This window comes from Haliotis asinina, chromosome 12 (assembly GCF_037392515.1).
Source record: "Haliotis asinina isolate JCU_RB_2024 chromosome 12, JCU_Hal_asi_v2, whole genome shotgun sequence".
NCBI lineage: Eukaryota > Metazoa > Mollusca > Gastropoda > Lepetellida > Haliotidae > Haliotis > Haliotis asinina.
In genome coordinates, this window is record NC_090291.1 from 23,740,006 (window position 1) to 23,758,044 (window position 18,039).

The 18,039-nt window shown below is 39.7% G+C and overlaps 1 protein-coding gene across 2 annotated transcripts in view; it reads right to left on the reverse strand.

Annotated features, from left to right (window-relative positions):
- Positions 1-18,039, reverse strand: part of LOC137257620 (microtubule-actin cross-linking factor 1, isoforms 6/7-like) — a 229,169-nt gene that overhangs the window by 41,948 nt on the left and 169,182 nt on the right. For both annotated transcript variants that reach the window (XM_067794946.1, XM_067794945.1), the window contains exon 4: positions 2,501-2,624. In XM_067794946.1, coding sequence (XP_067651047.1) covers positions 2,501-2,624 — 124 coding nt within the window. The remainder of the gene's footprint in view (positions 1-2,500; positions 2,625-18,039) is intronic.

The following is an 18,039-nucleotide window of genomic DNA, read 5'->3' on the forward strand; positions in this document are numbered from 1 at the left end:
TGGATGGTCACTGACATCCTCGCTCGATTTTAAAATTCTGATTCTAACAACACATATATATTAATAAGCAAATTCAGTGACTTCAATGTACAGGTTTATCAGTGAGCTAAATAATTTAATTGTATACACATGGAATACTGGTTTCGATTAACAAAGCGAATGATGCAAGTTTACTAGTCCTCATGTTGGTGTTTACGGATTTATGATTGGTTAAATGTTCCATCGCTACTGTAATCTCACCGCTACTGATGTCATTTGGGTAATCTCTTCTGCTCGCCTGCTGATTTTTAGCCACATCGCAACTGATGGTATGATGGCAAAATCACTTCAGAAGTAACACCCCAAGGACAAACAACAGCTCTCTATCCAAGTGTGCACGGAATTCATACTTGAAGGTGCATGAGTATGAGATAAATGTGAAACGAAAACCGAGATATAAGTAGAACTGCGGTATTTTGCCTTCAGTTCTGCATACATGTCTTGTTTTGATAGGTATGGTAACCTATTTAAATCACAAAGCAGGTTTTAAAAACACCACCCGGAGAGCTACATTCCAAACCTACGCAACCATATAACTAAGAGACACATCAACCATAGAATGATTAAATAGTCATTTTGTGCAGGTTTTATTAGTCATTTAAAATACTCTGTGATTTAGTATATCTCAGGCAAAATGTATCTTGTGCTGACGATCTAGCGAAGTACTGTCATCGAAGCAGGAAAAGCTGCTGTTAATTTGTGTTTAAATTTATAAAGTCACAACCAATATCATTTGGACTGTAGTAATGTACTATCGTCCTATGGTATTGAGCATTCAGCTGGTACTGGTGTGATGGTATGAATATTTAAGACAAATTTGCATCACTTGAACCACGAAAGTGAACACACTGAATCCATCCGGACTGTTTTTTTTTTGTTGTGCTGGTAGAATGAAATTTCCAAGATTAATCCAAAGCTCAGGAACAATTCAAGTACACGTATCTCAACAAGATCAATGGCATTTTTTCCTGTATGTTAGATCAATGGAAATGTTTGTTATTCACTTGAGATAGATTTACTTAATATATATATATATATAAGTAATATAACGTGAATCACATTCAGCTTAGGCTACCAATTTTGTTTTTGACATTTTGAACAGATCGTTGTGCCGTATGCATTCTTTGCTTACAGAATGGACAACCATTATGTTTGTTCCTTTGATGTTCCAATACAGGTAGCATCTGTTTCAAAGCCAATAAGAATTCAAAGTTAAAGAATGACACACTTCCCATTACCGACAGTAGTATGTATCTATATTATCTGTAGCCATGACAACTGGTGGAACTACGTCACAGATACAAATAGCTGTATTGCATAACAGTCAAGAAGCCCTCATCGCTGCTCGTAACTATATTTCTATCTCTTGTTAATAAAGTTGTAATTTGCTTCTTGTGACTTCAGACTCTCTGCTGAGTTAATTCCCCCAAGCAGACCAGCACGCCAGTTAGATAAGGGATTTCACTGGTACCCTCACATGGACCCTAGACCCCCATCAAAACACTGTAAGGGCTCAAAATTTGTTAAAATATCTCTGTGGGGGTACCTGTCATAGAACCACTATTCCCTATACTGCTACTGCTGGAATTCTTTATTACAATCAGACAAGAACGACCCACGATACTTCAGTCTGAGTAAACTTAGTCTCAGTGTATTTCGTTACACTCCATCTCTGAGTCTAACAAAACCTAGTAGAAGGTCGCGTCAGGTAATTTGAGATCAGAACACAGCTTACCAAATTGCGAAAGTGCACATTCACACATACCTTTTGAACTTTTTATCTCAACAAGGTTCATACCCGAAAGATTCCGATTGCTATTTAGCGTACACTTGCTTCCGGGTGAAGCACACGGCGCACGTACAACCATGACAATGGTGAGTAAACAGTCGCTGAAAATAGTGTTTTGGGCAATATTCAAGGATGTTTTCTTGCGGAAATATTAGCTAATAGTAACCATGTCAACAGAAACCCCAAAGTGTATATGCAGGTAAAATAACTGTGCTATATGCAGATTTTTGTTTGTGGGGAGATCTGTGTCAGTGACGTGAATATTTTGAAAGTCCCTCCAATCCCTTAACAGTAGCCATTGTCTGATTGATTATATCTATTTAACCGTCTCGCGTTTGATTGGACAGTCATTGGTCGCTGAAAGGTCACCTGATGCGACCTTCTACTAGGTTTTGTTAGACTCAGTGGTGAAGTGCAATGAAATACACTGAGACTAAGTTTACTTAGACTGCAGGATACTTTCAAATAATGGCATCTGTGTGGCATCCACCCTCCCTAATGTCCCACTGTTTAGGTTGAAGAAATTCTGCCTAGATGGACAGTTGCCCAGTCCCCATGCGTAAAGCTAGGTTTCATAAGTAGACCAGTGGTGAGAAACATAAATCACTCTGTATCAGTGTAGTTCCCCCTCCTTTTAAATTACAGAAGATAGGCATTAGATGATGATCTTACCTTTTATGTTGTAGGCCATTTCCCAGCTCTGTGTAGTCAATCTCATCACTGTCAGCTGTGTCCAAAAGTGTAGCAAGCAAATGAAGCTCTACTTTGTTCAGTGGCGCATTCAGATCAAACATGCCTGCAACATTGCGAGAATATAATCCTTGCGAAAAACTAAAAACACAGTTATTTGTAGTTGCTCTGTTTTAAATCTCATATTAAGAAAGAATACCGGTAATCTTGATTCACTAAAACAGATTCTTATTTCATTGCAGTTATCATTACCCATGAATAATGTTGAACAGGCATGTTTAATACATGCATTCTTCATTATCACAAAAAAAAGTATTTGATAGAATCGTCCTTTGCATGCAGTGGCAACATATGCTGTCTCATGCCAGATAAAAGTACCTTACTTTCACCAAAAGTATATGTCACTTTTAAGTCGACAATGTCATTTTGTATAACAAGTTGTGCTTCATTTAACACCCCTGAACCTCTAAGTACCTACTGAACTGTCAATGGATGGGCCAGTAATGGATGGGCCAGTAATGGGTGGCCCACTGCTGGACTTACTGTGCTCACTCCAGTGTTACACTACCGTCTAAAAAGTTCATTGTTACATGCATGTGACATGGGTGTGCATCACATGAGTCCCGCGTCACATGTCAGGGGTCAAATGGGTCAAATATTACCATCTACTGACACAACTGACACAAACCTTGTTAAATTTCAGTCACTGTTTTTGAAGAGATACTTGCCAATTTGATATGGTTGTAAATGAATGACATACTGGTATGTGCACTGTGCAATTGTTTATGTACTAGTACTATGGGTCTTGTGGCCCCAATTAAAAATTGTCCTTTGTTACAGTTTAGTTTCTGTTTTTTTTTGTGTGGATTTGTCTGCTTGGAAGTTTATTTTGTTTGGCTGATTTGGAGTTTGGTTAAAGGTTAATATTTTTCAATCTAATATTATCTAAGAATGGAATCAAAAGCTTTGTTTCTATTAAAGCATTCAACACATTAGTGATCCAGTATTACACATAAAAACCTGTCGTTGATTGAATAATAGCTCCAGAGATGGGACAGCTCACTATGATTGTTGATTACAATATATGAGAGACGCCACTCTCCGAGCATGGACATTAGCATCAGCTAATTAGCATGGTCCCACTAATTGCACCATAAAGCAATTAACTAATGACAAAGGAAGGTAAGGAATGAGGGACAATCACAGGTGCTGTTGGAGAAACGCATGAAGAATTGACATAATAAAAATTGTTGCTTAAAGTGTAAATATGATCAATGGCAAAAAAGGCTGAGTGCATGATCGTCCCACGATATTTGAAACATATTTTGTTTTTTCTTCTGTTAGGTATTTTTAAGGGGTTTGTTCTATTTGTTGTTTAGAGAATGGGTTGTTTAGTAAATTCCTACGGTAAGATGTTATTGTTAGGGTGTCATAGGTGTAATGCGTCGTGAGATTGAATTCTATGAAATGTCTGTATGTCTTACAGGAAAATAATAATGCAGACTGCAGAACATGAATAAAAAAAAACATGGAAAATTTGCATTTAGATGCACGCAATCCACAAGAAAAGTAACGTGTTGATGAATTCATTTTGCATTTGACTTAAATAGTCATGCGATGTAGACTGATCAACAAAGACGGAATCATTTTCACTGTAAGGGTTAGTTGGTGTTATTTTAATTACCCATTCAAGCTCTGTAAAATCTGCTATACTTTATCTTGAAAGTATAAGAGGTATGGGGTGCATTCCTCACCAGGTAAATTGAAACTCTGTGTGTCTCCTAGATCACGGAGTGTTACATTGGAGCTTACCATTGTTTACAAAAGTGTTAGAAAATAGTTTCCAATTGTTTTTCTGATAGTGTCTCATGCATGAACTTTAAACTAATAAAACTGATGTGCTCGGTTAGAAAAATCTTGGTTAGAGTTACAGTGTCTTCCACTATCAATGTGACATCTCGCAAACTGGTGTGTGAATCATCGCCCAGCCGTACGTAAATTAAGCAAACTTAACCCTTGTATTTTTCACCCCACCGGAGTTTGATGCCTTTCACGATCTCAATATCACTCTGTGGTGGTTCACCTAGTAAGAGTTGCATGGCCAGCGTGGTATTTTGTTAGAGGTTTTCTAGGAGGGCAGTTACACCATCAAATTCAGTAATCAACTGCAATACCGCGGTCTCCCCAGGTTTACATGATTGTATGTGGACTCCTCTTCTCGAGACTGCTGTTATAGTAACACTGCGTCTCTGTGATGGGATGTAAGACACAAGCAGGATTCCATTGTTTCCAACTTTGTTTAGGTAGAGGTCTGTGTTTTCTATGAAAATGTCTGGTGAAATTAGTGTTACGTTGAGAAGCCAGTTGATTTGAGTTGGTAACATCGTCCACTTGTTGCTGTGCTGCTAGTGCGTATTAGATAGTACGGTATGTTTTGATAAGTCTCTGTTAGCCTATCAAGATCTTCTAAATCGAACAATTTACCACTGAACGATGGGTGTATTCTCAATATGTCTGCATTGTTGCGAACTATATCGTATTGTGTGCTGCTGTCAGATCCTGATGTATCCAGGTTAAAAGTACTACCAGATCCGTCGACGACGGGAACATAAACACGTCTGTAAACGTTGTATATAAGCTTAAAAGCATACATTTTTTCATCTATTCCTGTGTCATCAAACCCTCTAGTATCACCTAGGTCTGATAAACTTATATTAACACATCTTTTTATTAGCACTCCTGGCCCTTGATTACTAACGATTTTGTATATGTAGTGTTATGCTTAGGTATCCTATATTTACAGTTTTGTTTTTTGTATCTAAAATTGATACTTTTAATTCAGAAATATTACCATTTGTTAATTTTTTATACTGACGCGATGAAAATGACTCGGTGCGACCATCATTGTATTTTTCTGTTTTTACTGGTGTTATGGTTAATAATTTACCATGACAAACAACATAAGAAATCCCCCATGAACCAGCAAAACAGAACAAAGACAAGTCATAAACGTTCAAATAATGTATTATTATGCAATGAGAGCAAGGTATACAAAGTCAAGTCAATTTCACAATACAGATTTCAAATACAATACAAATGAGACAAAATCTAAGGCCCTTATTGCTCTGCGAAACAAGTTCAAATCCTCCTCCAAAATCATGATGGAATTCAGGCAAAGACCAAACGGCATCACCTTGTATTGATACAGTCCATCTGGCATAGCGAATGCCGATATTTTCTTTGTATGGTCTGTAAGTGGAATCTGCCAGAAGCCATTCAGTAAGTCAAACTTACTTATAGACTTGGCTTGACCAATGCGATCGATGCAATCATCCACTCTCGGAATAGGATACGAATCAGTTCGTGAGAGTGCATTGACAGCTTTCATGTCAGCACAGCAGCATCAACCACCTCCACTCTTCAGCATGTATTTCACCTCTTTCCGCAGAATTTCACGTTCCACTGGGTTCATCCGATATGGGTGTTGTTTTACAGGCAGAGCATCACCTAAATCTATATCATGGCTAACAACATTAGTTTGACCAGGCACATCAGGATAAATGTGATAGTTTCTCATCAAGGTGAGCTAACACGTCAGAATTTCTCAACTTTGGTGAAACATTATGACAGTCATCAATATTGTCATTATTTTCATAATTGTCTTTAGTACAATCAGTAACTGGGGAGAATGTGGCAATATGTTTGGTTTCTAACCTGTCATGATATTTCTTAATCATGTTCACATGACACAATCTCTTTTGTTTACGACGATCAGGCGTCGGGACGACTAAATCTGTGTCGCTAACCTTTTTGTCAACAACATATGGACCTTGATATCTTGCTCTCAGTGGCTGACCAGGAATGGGAAGCAAAACTATCACTTTCTCACCACAAGTGAAATTTCTCTCTTTTGACTTTCTATCATAGTTAAGCTTCATTTATTCTTGTGAAACTTTCAAGTTTCTTCTGGCCAACTCACTTGCTTTTAATAGTCTGTCCCTAAATGTTCGTTTATTTTATTCAGGTTTTTCAAGGCCCAGGGCCCATATAATTTAACATTGCAACAGTATATTTACAATTACAAATGGAGTGAATCATACAATTGATGTTTGACTGTATATTCACCAGTCAATTTGTCACGGAATCAAGAGGATTTTGCCAGGCGTTCAGGATGCAGTGTATGTTCTCCTGGAGAAAAATCACTTCAGTCTCGACAGAGACCTAATTCTAGGATTCATCTATGCCTCGCCAGAGAAATCTATGTATTATGATGGAAAAGATAAAGATAGCATCGATATTCTGGACGAAACTCTCTGCGAACTGAACAACATGTATGATGCAGAAATATTACTGATGGGAGATTTTAACAGTAGAACAGGGTTGGAAGAAGATTTCATAAGTGATGACAGTGCTGGTTTCCTTCCTGCTGCTAGTGATTGGTATGACAGTGATGAATTCTCCCTACCACGTAGAAACAAGGATATAGAAGTCAACACTTCTGGAAGAAAATTACTTGAAATATGTGCTATACATTGTGTTCACTTCCTGAATGGTAGATTCCCAGGAGATAGAGAGGGTAACATCACTTGTACAGCAAATAATGGACGTAGCACAGTTGACTATATGATGGCTACAATGCATTTATTTGACTACAAAGTCGACTTAAACGTGTTAACATTGGACGAATCTGACCATTTCCCTATTACTTGTGAACTAAACATAACTCCTGTGTGCAGTGATACAGCAAGTAAGGTATCAACAGAACCCTACACAAAGTTTGTCTGGAATAATACCTTTAAAGAGAAATTTGAAGAACTTATTGCTGATGATGTCTCGACTTCATTGATCAATGATATTAACACTGTGCTGTGTATTGATATCGATAGTGCTGTTGATATGATCTGCAGGCTCAAAGCGCGGGCTGCAGAAGCGATGAGCAGACGACACAGGTCACGTGACTCGACTCTGCGTCAGCCTGCTTGGTGGGACGAGCAGTGTGAACTAGCGAAGCAAGACAAGTACCACGCACTTGACAAGTTCAGATTAACAGACGCTTCAGTGGATTTCGAGAGATATCAACAAAGGAAACAGATCTTTAAATCTACATGTAAACGTAATAAAACATCCCATGAATTAGAAATAAGAGAAAAGCTTCATAACATCCGTGACAATCCCAAGGAGCTATGGAAATCTATTAAGTCACTGAAATGATCTTCACCTTCTAGCAATAAAATCAGTGGCACAGAGTGGTTTACCTACTTTCAGCAGTTACTAAACACGGGAACAAACATCCCTACTGTAGCTGACGATGTCTCAGATCATGATGGTTATTGTGAGGATTGTGAGAGGCAACTGCTCGACCAGATTAATGCTGAGATAATGGTGAATGAAGTCACAGACACTATACAGGGTTTGAAATGTCGCAAAGCTGCTGGACTCTCATCTGAACTACTGAAACATTCTGTTAATGCAATTTCTACTACACTTGTGAACCTTTTTAATGAAGTTTTGCGAACTGGATACTTTCCCTTGAAGTGGAGTAAAGCTATCATATGTCCATTGCCCAAAAGTGGATCAATATTAGACCCAAATAACTACAGAGGAATCTCCCTTCTGCCAGTAATTGGTAAAGTATTTACCAAAATACTAAATCAACGTTTGCAGTTATGGGTTACAGAGAATAATATCATATATGAGAACCAGGCGTGATTCAGAAAAGCGTACTGTACAGTGGACAACATGTTCTCTCTTTATGGCATGATTTCGAAATACTTATCTAAATCAACTGGAAGGAGAATGTATGTATTTTTCATAGACTTCTCTAAAGCATTTGATAGTGTTAACCATGCACTACTATGGCACAGACTCATCAATTATGGAATACATGGAAACGCTCTCAAAGTGATAAGAGATATGTACTCAAAACTGCAGTAGTGTGTTCGAACAGATGAAGGACTAACAGACAGCTTCCAGTGTGATGTTGGTACATGTCAAGGTTGTATGATCAGTCCGCTATTGTTCACTTTGTATATTAATGAACTCGTCTCTGAAATGTCAACGTCCAACTGTAAAGGGATATTCATATCACAAGAGTTCCCGAACGTTTGTTCCCTTCTCTACGCTGATGATGTTGCCAACACGGCCGACTCTGCGGGTAAACTCCAAGATCAAATCGACTTTGTCAGCAACTTTCTTGAAAAATGGGGCCTTACTTTAAACATGCTAAAGTCGAAAATTGTTGTGTTTCGTAAAGGTGAATATTTATGATCTCATGAAAAATGGTACTATAGAGCGTCACAAATTGAAACCGTTCCATTCTACAAATACCTTGGACTCCATTTCACACCAAAGCTAGTGTGGACTAGATTGAGACAAGTATTAGCCCAACAGGCAGAGAAAGTTTGTTTATTGATATACAAACTACATCACATGTGCGGCGGGCTACCCATCACTACTGCACTGAGGATATTTGACAGCATGGTTCTGCTAGTACTTACATATGGCGCGGAGCTCTGGGGATATGAGGTGGTGGAACAGATTGAGAGAGTGCAAATGAAATTTATCAAACGAATCCTACATCTGCCTATGGCAACTAGCAACGAAGCAGTTAGTGAATGTGGGCGACCTCTGTTATATGTTACTTATGTAACAAAATGTATTAAATACTGGACTAGACTAATCACCATGGATAACAACAGACTACCAAAGCAAACATATAAGATGTTGTATGCACTAGACAATGCTAACAGGTTTTCTTGAGCGACAAAGATCAAACATATTTTGTTCCAGTTTGGATTTGGGTACGCCTGGGTCATGCAAGATGTTGGTAACACAGAAATATTTATGTCAATTTTCAAACAGAGAGCATCGGACTATAATATACAAAGATGGCAGGCAGCAGTTTCATTCAACTCTAAATTGGCTGTTTATTCAACCTACAAAACAGTTCTACACATGGAAACCTATCTGACGCAGATTACCTCCCCCTCGTTCAAGACAGCGTTAACAAGGTTCAGGTGTGGCTGTCACCAGCTGATGATTGAAATGGGGAGACAACTCGGTATCGAACCTGAGAACCGAATGTGCAAATACTGCCTCCGCAACAATATGCAACTTGTGGAAAATGAATACCATTTTGTCCTCGTATGTTCTGCCTTTTCCAACTAAAGAACACAGTACATCCCTGCAAAATATTATAGAAACCCTTCCCTTGAAACCTTTATTCATGTGATGTCTTCTAAACATTTGCCTACTGTACAAAATCTATCAAAATATGTGTTCTTTGCTATGAAATTGTATGATTCACTCCATTTGTAATTGTAAATATACTGTTGTTATGTTATGTTATGTTATATGGGCCCTGGGCCTTGAAAAACCTGAATAAAATAAACATAGTCCCTAAATGTAGACACATAGTCTAACAGATTGATCTCAGGTCTGTCATTGAGCCATTGTTCTTTTAAGTGTTTAAGTGGCCCATGCACACTGTGACCAAATACATTTTCAAAGGGGCTAAACCCTTAACTTTCCTGAACTGACTCTCTGACAGCAAACAACAACAAATGCACACACTCATCCCAATCCTTCTCAGTCTCAAAACAGTATGTCTTGATCATATTTTTAAAAGTTTGATGAAACCTTTCTAAAGCTCCCTGTGACTCTGAATGATAAGCACTAGACTTAACTTGCTTAATACCTAAATGGTACATAGCTTGCTGAAACACCTTAGACATAAAATTTGAGCCCTGATCAGACTGAACAACATCTGGCAAACCAACTAAGGTGAAAAACTTGATCAAAGCCTTGACAATCATAGGAGCAACAATCCTACGAAGTGGAATCACTTCAGGAAATCTGGTAGAAGCACACACATGATTGTGAGTAAATACTGATTACCAGACATAGTCTTAGGTAGTGGACCAACACAATCAATAATAACTCTACTGAAAGGTTCCTCAAAAGCCGGTATAGGTTTCAAGGGTGCGGAAGGAATTTTCTGATTTGGTTTTCCAACAATTTGGCATGCATGACAGGTCTTACAAAATTCAGCCACATCATGTCTCACACTGGGCCAAAAGAAATATGGCAAAATTTCCTCACAAGTTTTGTTTACACCCAAATGACCTGCCAAGGGACTTTCATGTTATAATGAAAGTACATGTTTTTGAAATACTTTCGGTATCACAATTTGATGGTACAATTTCCATTCATCCTCTGCAAGAACATTTCCTCATCAAAACTCCATCCTTGTAGTAATAATAAACTGGAACCTTGCTAACCTCCTCAAAAGAAACAGCCTTACTAGCCAACTTCTGCACTTCTACATCCTCACCCTGTGCACTGATAAGCTGCTCTCTGGAAAGGATGTGTTCGCTACCTGACCAACTATCTGACTTATCGAGAAGTCCTGCTACTTCTCTTTGAAGATAAGTCATCTGTCAACACCTCACACAAAGAATGATCCATAAAAGTATCTGACAAATCATAAATGGTATCATTCTGCAAAGATGTCTTGGAAGAAATGCCTTTCAACATTGAATGAGTCACTGCACAAGAAGGAAAAATACCCAGAAATTCATCCTCCAACATTTCTGTACTATCTGAACTCTCCGGCTAAACAGTGACAATAGGATCAGCACTAACTTTGGCCTCCATAAGGTCATTACCGATCAACATATCGACACCCGGAACTGGGAGAGAGTCAACTCTTGTGAGTCAAACAATAATCATCTGCCAACATTGTTGCCTTATGTAAGTCATCAACCTTTTGTTCATCAAAATAAGTCTTCAGGTCAGCATGAACACTCTGCTTGAAATCTTCCATCAACACTAACTGTCTTAGACCATCAAAATCTGTGACCTCCTTAGACCCACACCACCTATCAAACAATGTTTCCTTTTCTCTAGCAAACTCTACAAAAGTCTCATTGTCCCTTTTGTGAGCATTTCTGAATTTCAGATGATAAGCCTTAGGCACTACCTCATAAGCTTTCAAAAGTGTACTCTTGACAAGATCATAATCTGATCTTTGTTGTACTGACAAAGCTGAATAAGCATCCTGAGCTTTCCCCTTCAGAACAGTTTGCAATAGCATAGTCCATGACTACCTAGGCCACTTGAGATTTTCAGCAACTTTCTCAAAATGTAGTAAATACTTGTCTACTTCTGTCTCATTAAAAGGGGGTACAAGCCTAGCATGCCTTGCAATGTCAAATGAGGAAGAATCTAAGGACTGAGAAGGGTTTTCAAGTTTTTTCAGCTTAATTTCTCTGTTAATTGCCATTTTTTTCAGTTCCATTTCTCTTTCTATTTCCTTCTCCATCTCAAACCTTTTCATTTCCAGTTCTAATTTTTTCATTTCCAACAGGTCTGAACATTCCTCTGACACCATTTCCAAAACATCATCTTCAAAAACTCCCTCATCAATATAATGATTCAACACAATTATCAAAATCTGAAATTTCCTCATTGCAGGTTTGGCATCAAGTTTGGGGACAATACAATACGGACTGGCCTTTGCCGGGGCCAAATCACGGATTAGGAATTCCTATCGTTCACAATCAGTCTCTCTCAGAAGCCAGCTACGATGTGGTTAATAAATGGGGATATAAGTCGTATCACTACTATAAAACAAATGTTACTTGGCTTTTGACGAGGATTACTGTGTTTGGAGGTTCAAACAAGGGCCAGGTGAAGATTGGAAAAAATTTATGCTGGGCACATCGAAAGGATACACTCACGCCAGCATTATCTGTTTAAATGATTCAATTAGAACATACGTGTGGGCTATTCTTGGTGCTCAATCACAGATGCGCTCCAGTATCATAGGGTTTTAATGACGATGTCAATGTGGGGGAAACCCCCCAAACCCACAGGGGTGAAATGGGTATAAAACTATCACCAATCACAGCCAAAAGTGTGGAAATTGCCCGACCGGCAGGTCTCCCCCACCCACTGTGCAGACAGCCAACCAGCAACATATCGATCGTAAAACAGCACTAGTGGTGGGAGGTGTCGCGGCCGGCTTGTGGTTAAAAATTCCTTAGCTGCAACGTACACCAGCCCTGAAATGGTGACGATGAATGCCCACAGATTTTTGCCAAGCCACGTGGCCGTTTTACTCAGTGTGCTGAGCAGCTAAGACATGATACTTCCTACGGCTTCTGCGGCCTTACCCGCGAGTTGAGCCAGGGCCTCTCTGAGCGATTTGAGATGTTTTTTTATCCAGTCTCTGGCGTCACCACCACTTGGTTTGGGGTGTGCGGAGGCCCCACTGGGGGAACCTCTTGTCAGCGATACGACCAGAGTTGATATGATGCAGCCCAATGCCGTCAGAACACGGGCCATAGTGATACCTTGCTCCCGGAACAATATTCAGATCCTGTTGGCCAACGTGGTTTCCTCGTTCAGTATTCTATTGATTGTTTCCCGTATGCGGCTGATTGTCTTCCGTTTCGCTGAGTTGTGTTTTTTTCATGAGCTATGTGCTCGTTGAGTTCGTTAAGTTTTCCCATGTTGTTCACGAGTTCACCTTGTATGTGTTTCAAGTCTTCGTCAGGCCGTACAGTTCCCTCATTGGAAATTTAAGTCCCAGCAACGGCTTATCCCACTATTTACTCAACAGCTTTTCAATGCTGTCCGACACTTCAGTCGCACGCTGTGTAATGTCAGTGGGGGTGACTTGCAGTCAGCGGTTCGCAGAACCCCCCACAAGTTCGGATCTGGTAGTTTCAAGATCTTGAACAACCTTCAGAGAGACTTGCAGACGGCTATCCGCAGGACCCTTTGGTTTTGCACCACCATAATCATACATGTTTGGTTTTTCATGGATATAACTGGTACCATAGCGAGTGGCTAGAGTTGCTAACGGGAGTGGTTTTCTCTTTTGCTTGTTAAAGAGGTCAACCACCGGGTTATCCCTAAGATGCAGAGTGCCATAATCATCTATGGTGAAGTTTGAATAGTCTCGACCCTGTGGCTCGATGTAGTTTTTATCACTTTCTTATCCTTCGTTACAATCATTTACTGCTGTTTCTAACATTGTGGCTCTTGATTGTGAACCAATAAACGAAGTATCTTCATCGTCATCAACATTAAGAGGAGCAATAGCTCAAAAATCATCCATCTGAATATCATCCATATTTTGAACTATATTAATATGTATAATGTCTTAAGGTAGAAAGCTAAATCCTTTTCGAAGATTAAGAGAACCACTAGGCCGTCAAAGCCATGCGTAAATTGGTTACTATTATGAACAACTCCAGCAAGATAGACCAGAACCAAGTACTGTTGGTTAGATTGGGATAGATTGGGATAGAACTTGGGTGAGAACGACGTCATAGTTCCAGATACGGCACGATTGGCGTTTAACATCAAGTTGACTGTAGAAAACAACAAAAATGATATTGTGAATAATGTGGGTTCTTCTATAGTCAAGAAGGTCACTATAAAACAGCAATGTACATTACTGTTACACAGACCTATGGAAAAGTGAGGGACAATGAGACAACCAGGGAATCAGCGGCAGAAGACTGAATAAGTTACGTGTTGGTCACGCCTTCACACCAGATGAGATAGATAACGCCAAAGCATATGAGAAGAAATTTTGTATCTCCCTTGTTGCTAACTGGGCATGCACCATTTTACCAAGCCGCATTGGGGGACAGGTTGGAATACGAACTCACGTTCAATGATTACAGCAAAGTCGTGCGTATGACAGGCGGTCTTCCTGGTAGTTATGAGACAGACAACATCTCGTTCGAGTTTGACACGGTGACTAGTCCGCATCCTGCCAGGCATATTCGAAAGTTAATACTCTGGAAAAATGACCAACCTGTACGATAGGATACTGCTACACAGAATGATAATGTGTGACAAGAGCGACACCATATGGAATATCAATATGAACATGCGGGCATGATCTATGAAAGGTATATTGATCATACTTGTGAACGAATACATCGCTTCCGAGAGAGACAGCGAGAAATTTTTCAACCTAGAAATCACCAAAGTAGAAGTGACCATAGAGGGAGTACCTAATCAGTTACCAGCGATCAGATGAAATTCAGTAGTGGACAACGTAGTCAGTGAACTGGATCTATACTCGATGAATATTGCTGAGTACTAAACAACAAAGTACGCTTTGTGGTTGGATATGAGATCGTCCGATGATAACAATCTACACAGTAGTAGGGGCAGCATTGAAAATGACAGCGAGGGATAACCATTCAAATATCGAAGAAGGCTCAGTTGTATTTATATTTATATGTAATTATGGACGCGCAACTTAATATAGACAATGGGAGATTCGTGGGAGGGGTGTGGTGGTATCCCATACTCTCTTCCCATTTGCCCCACTTTTTGCACTGTGCTATTATATGCGGGCAGACAGGTTGTGGGAAGGCCGTTTTCGTTGGAGGGATACTATAAGGAAGTATTTGACAAAAATAGTTATCTTGTGCCCTACTTTAGGCATGAACAAGACGTACAAGGAAAGAGCTTGGATGATGACGGACCCAGATATACATAGAGTTGACCCGGGGACACAGCTACAAGAGTATTTATCATTGTTTCACGACCAATTTAAAGGAAAACCAACGTTGTTCATATTAGATGACTGTAGCGCTAACAGAGACATAATAAAAAAGAAAGACATGCTGTTGTATTTAGCCTTCTCTGGCCGACACGCAAATCACAGCATATGGGTGCTGACACAGAAATTCATTTTAGTTTTGTAAGATTTGAGGGAGAAGACGCGTTGGGTGGCATTATTTCACTGCAAGGACAGGGATTTGTTCAAGTAGTGTTTGAAAGAGAATGACGTGATGAGTAAATCAGAGCGGGAAGGGGTGAAGAAACAGCTCGCTGAAACTAAACATGCCAAGTCGTGAAAACCGACCAGCCAGTGGATTACCAAGTGGTGAACTGTGGTTGGCCTAGTAACTTTTAGTAATGTTTAGTAATGTTTTAGTAAATTTTAGTTATGTATAAGTAATTTCAGTAAAATATCTCTTTTTGAAATTCTAGTCGTGTGTAATCTAACCTTTATCTCTGTGTTTAGTGTATGTTGGATATTATGTTTTAAAAATAAAAACTAGAGTACAATATTACAAAATGGAGTGCGATGAATTACTAGAGCAGATGTTAGTTGCAGAGGAGCAAAAAGACAACAAGCAGCGTGACAGACTCAAAACGCTAGTCGTGGGTGGTAAGGGAAAACAGTATTTAGGAGAAAACATAACTGCTGACAAAATTCACAAAATGTCGGACGAGGAAGTCAATTAATTATACGCTAGGTATGAGACACAACTCGGGGCCGAGGTGACAAAAGTCATAGGTACTACTATTACCCAGATTTACACAGGCATAGCGTCACACTTTTCACCAATCCCAACGGAACAACGACTCTATTTGTGGGTGGGCTTAGAGAAGGACCTGTTTATCGATAATGCCTTGAGCTACATCAGTTGTGCTTTGTATCACAAATATCCCCGATGACAGCAGCGATCATCACAGCAAACCACTGTAAATTTAATAAAACAAATAATAATAATGAATTCATAGAGACTGTGCAACAGCTTGTCAGTGGATGCCCTTCCTTGGCACAAACAGCATATCTTAAAAGACATGATGGCATGGCTAGCCATGTCTTTGCCATGCCTGTGGCTTTGACCCCGAGGTCCATCCATGGTACGACCCTGAACATGTCCAGGGCGTCCTGGAAAATGATGCTTTCAAACTTCTCTGCAATAGGCCAATTTACAGTCTGAGAAGAATTCCAGCCAACAAACCTGATCTTGTCCTTTTTTATAAAACCAATGAAATTATTTATATCATTGAATGCTCTGTCCCTTTTGACAGCAATGTGATTGGCAAGATTCAGGAAAAGCATGATAAATATGCGAACCTCGCCTTTGAAATGTCTCGCTTGAATCCCAAGTACACTGTCGTCAGACTCCCCATTGTTCTCGGTGCTCTTGGTTTGGTACCTCCTGATCTCTTGGTGCAGATCAGGAGAGTGCCAGGGTTCTCCACTGGGAGCACAGGCCTTCTGACAATCTGGGTAATGCAGATGGCTGCAGTGTTGGGGAGTCTTCATATTCTGAAGAAAGTTCTTGGTTCGACTAGGCAGTGTTTCTTAGAAGAGGTCCCATTTGCTGTCTGGGCTGCGTGTAGAGGGGGCGAGGGCCCTGAGCTGATGATGAGCCTTACTGGCCTGACTGTGCCAAGATCACCCAAACCCTCTCTGCTGCATATCGATCTTAATCTGTAAAACATAATATTATAAAAGATGGAGACAGCCTAGTGGAGAGTCCTGTAGTGAAGAGTCCTGCAGTGGGGGATACCCCACATCCCAGTGGGGCCAGTGATGCAAGTCACCAAAAAGAAGAACCAAAAAAGAGTTGAAGCTGGTAGGAAAAATGCTTTAAAATAATAATTACATGTGGGTAGCTGCAGGTGGTGTAATAGCCACTGCTACTGTTTCATTATACATGGTGCTGCGGACAGCCGACTGCAAGAGACTTGTAATTTCCATGCCCCCAGTGGGGGTGTGGGGGGAACCCCCATCGACCCTCATATTATGTTATAATTAAAATTATATATTTCCATTAATATATTATGTCTGAGGGGACAACATTCGTTAACGACGCATACCACGCATTGGTGGTTTCCGGATTAGCAGTAGGATATGCATGGTTGGCTAAAATGATTTTAAAACAACCGACTATAAAACTCGACTTTGACATGCAAGATATGTTTATGCTTACTATGGTATGGCGATGGCCACTAAGGACGTTCTGGTAAAGCAAGGTATTATACCCGAAAATATTTTAAAGTAATATACATAAAATGGCCTTTGTAGCAATGATGGTTGGTGGAGCTCTCGTGAATGCCCTAGCATTTTCCAGAAGAGATTTCCTATTTTCTCAATTGAGAGAGTCAAATGTGGCTGAGATAGAAGCAGAACGAAAATGAAAAGCTACAGGCCACACAGGCTAAATATGCTAAGAGACGGTTAAAGAGACTAGATTTTATCAATGATCAACTCCAGCATGAAAATCATGCTGTTAGAACTTTCACAGATGGTCGACGAAGCTATGAAAGAATACTACGTGTTAATGGGTAAACTACTGGAACCATTAAATGAACCAACAATGTCTCAGTATTACACTCCTTCAGAGGGACAGAAAGATCATGAGTTGGTCTTCGTGGCACTTGGTTTAGCGGCAGTAGTGTTAATGGTTAAACAATTAGACTAATTACACATCTTATTATATCATAAAATGAGAACAACTCCACATATTTGTCAATGGGTACTTATGGGGAAAAGTGAAATTTGTGGTAAAAAAGATAATATCAACTATACTATATAGGCTCCCTGGCTTTTATATCAACTCAATCGATATTGTACACTTTCATGGACCAGATAGGATCTGTAGTACGTTTACGAATATCTAATGAGAGCACGATCTGGAATTTTTTACGACGGGGTGCTGCTACCTCCACTGCAACGGATTTCA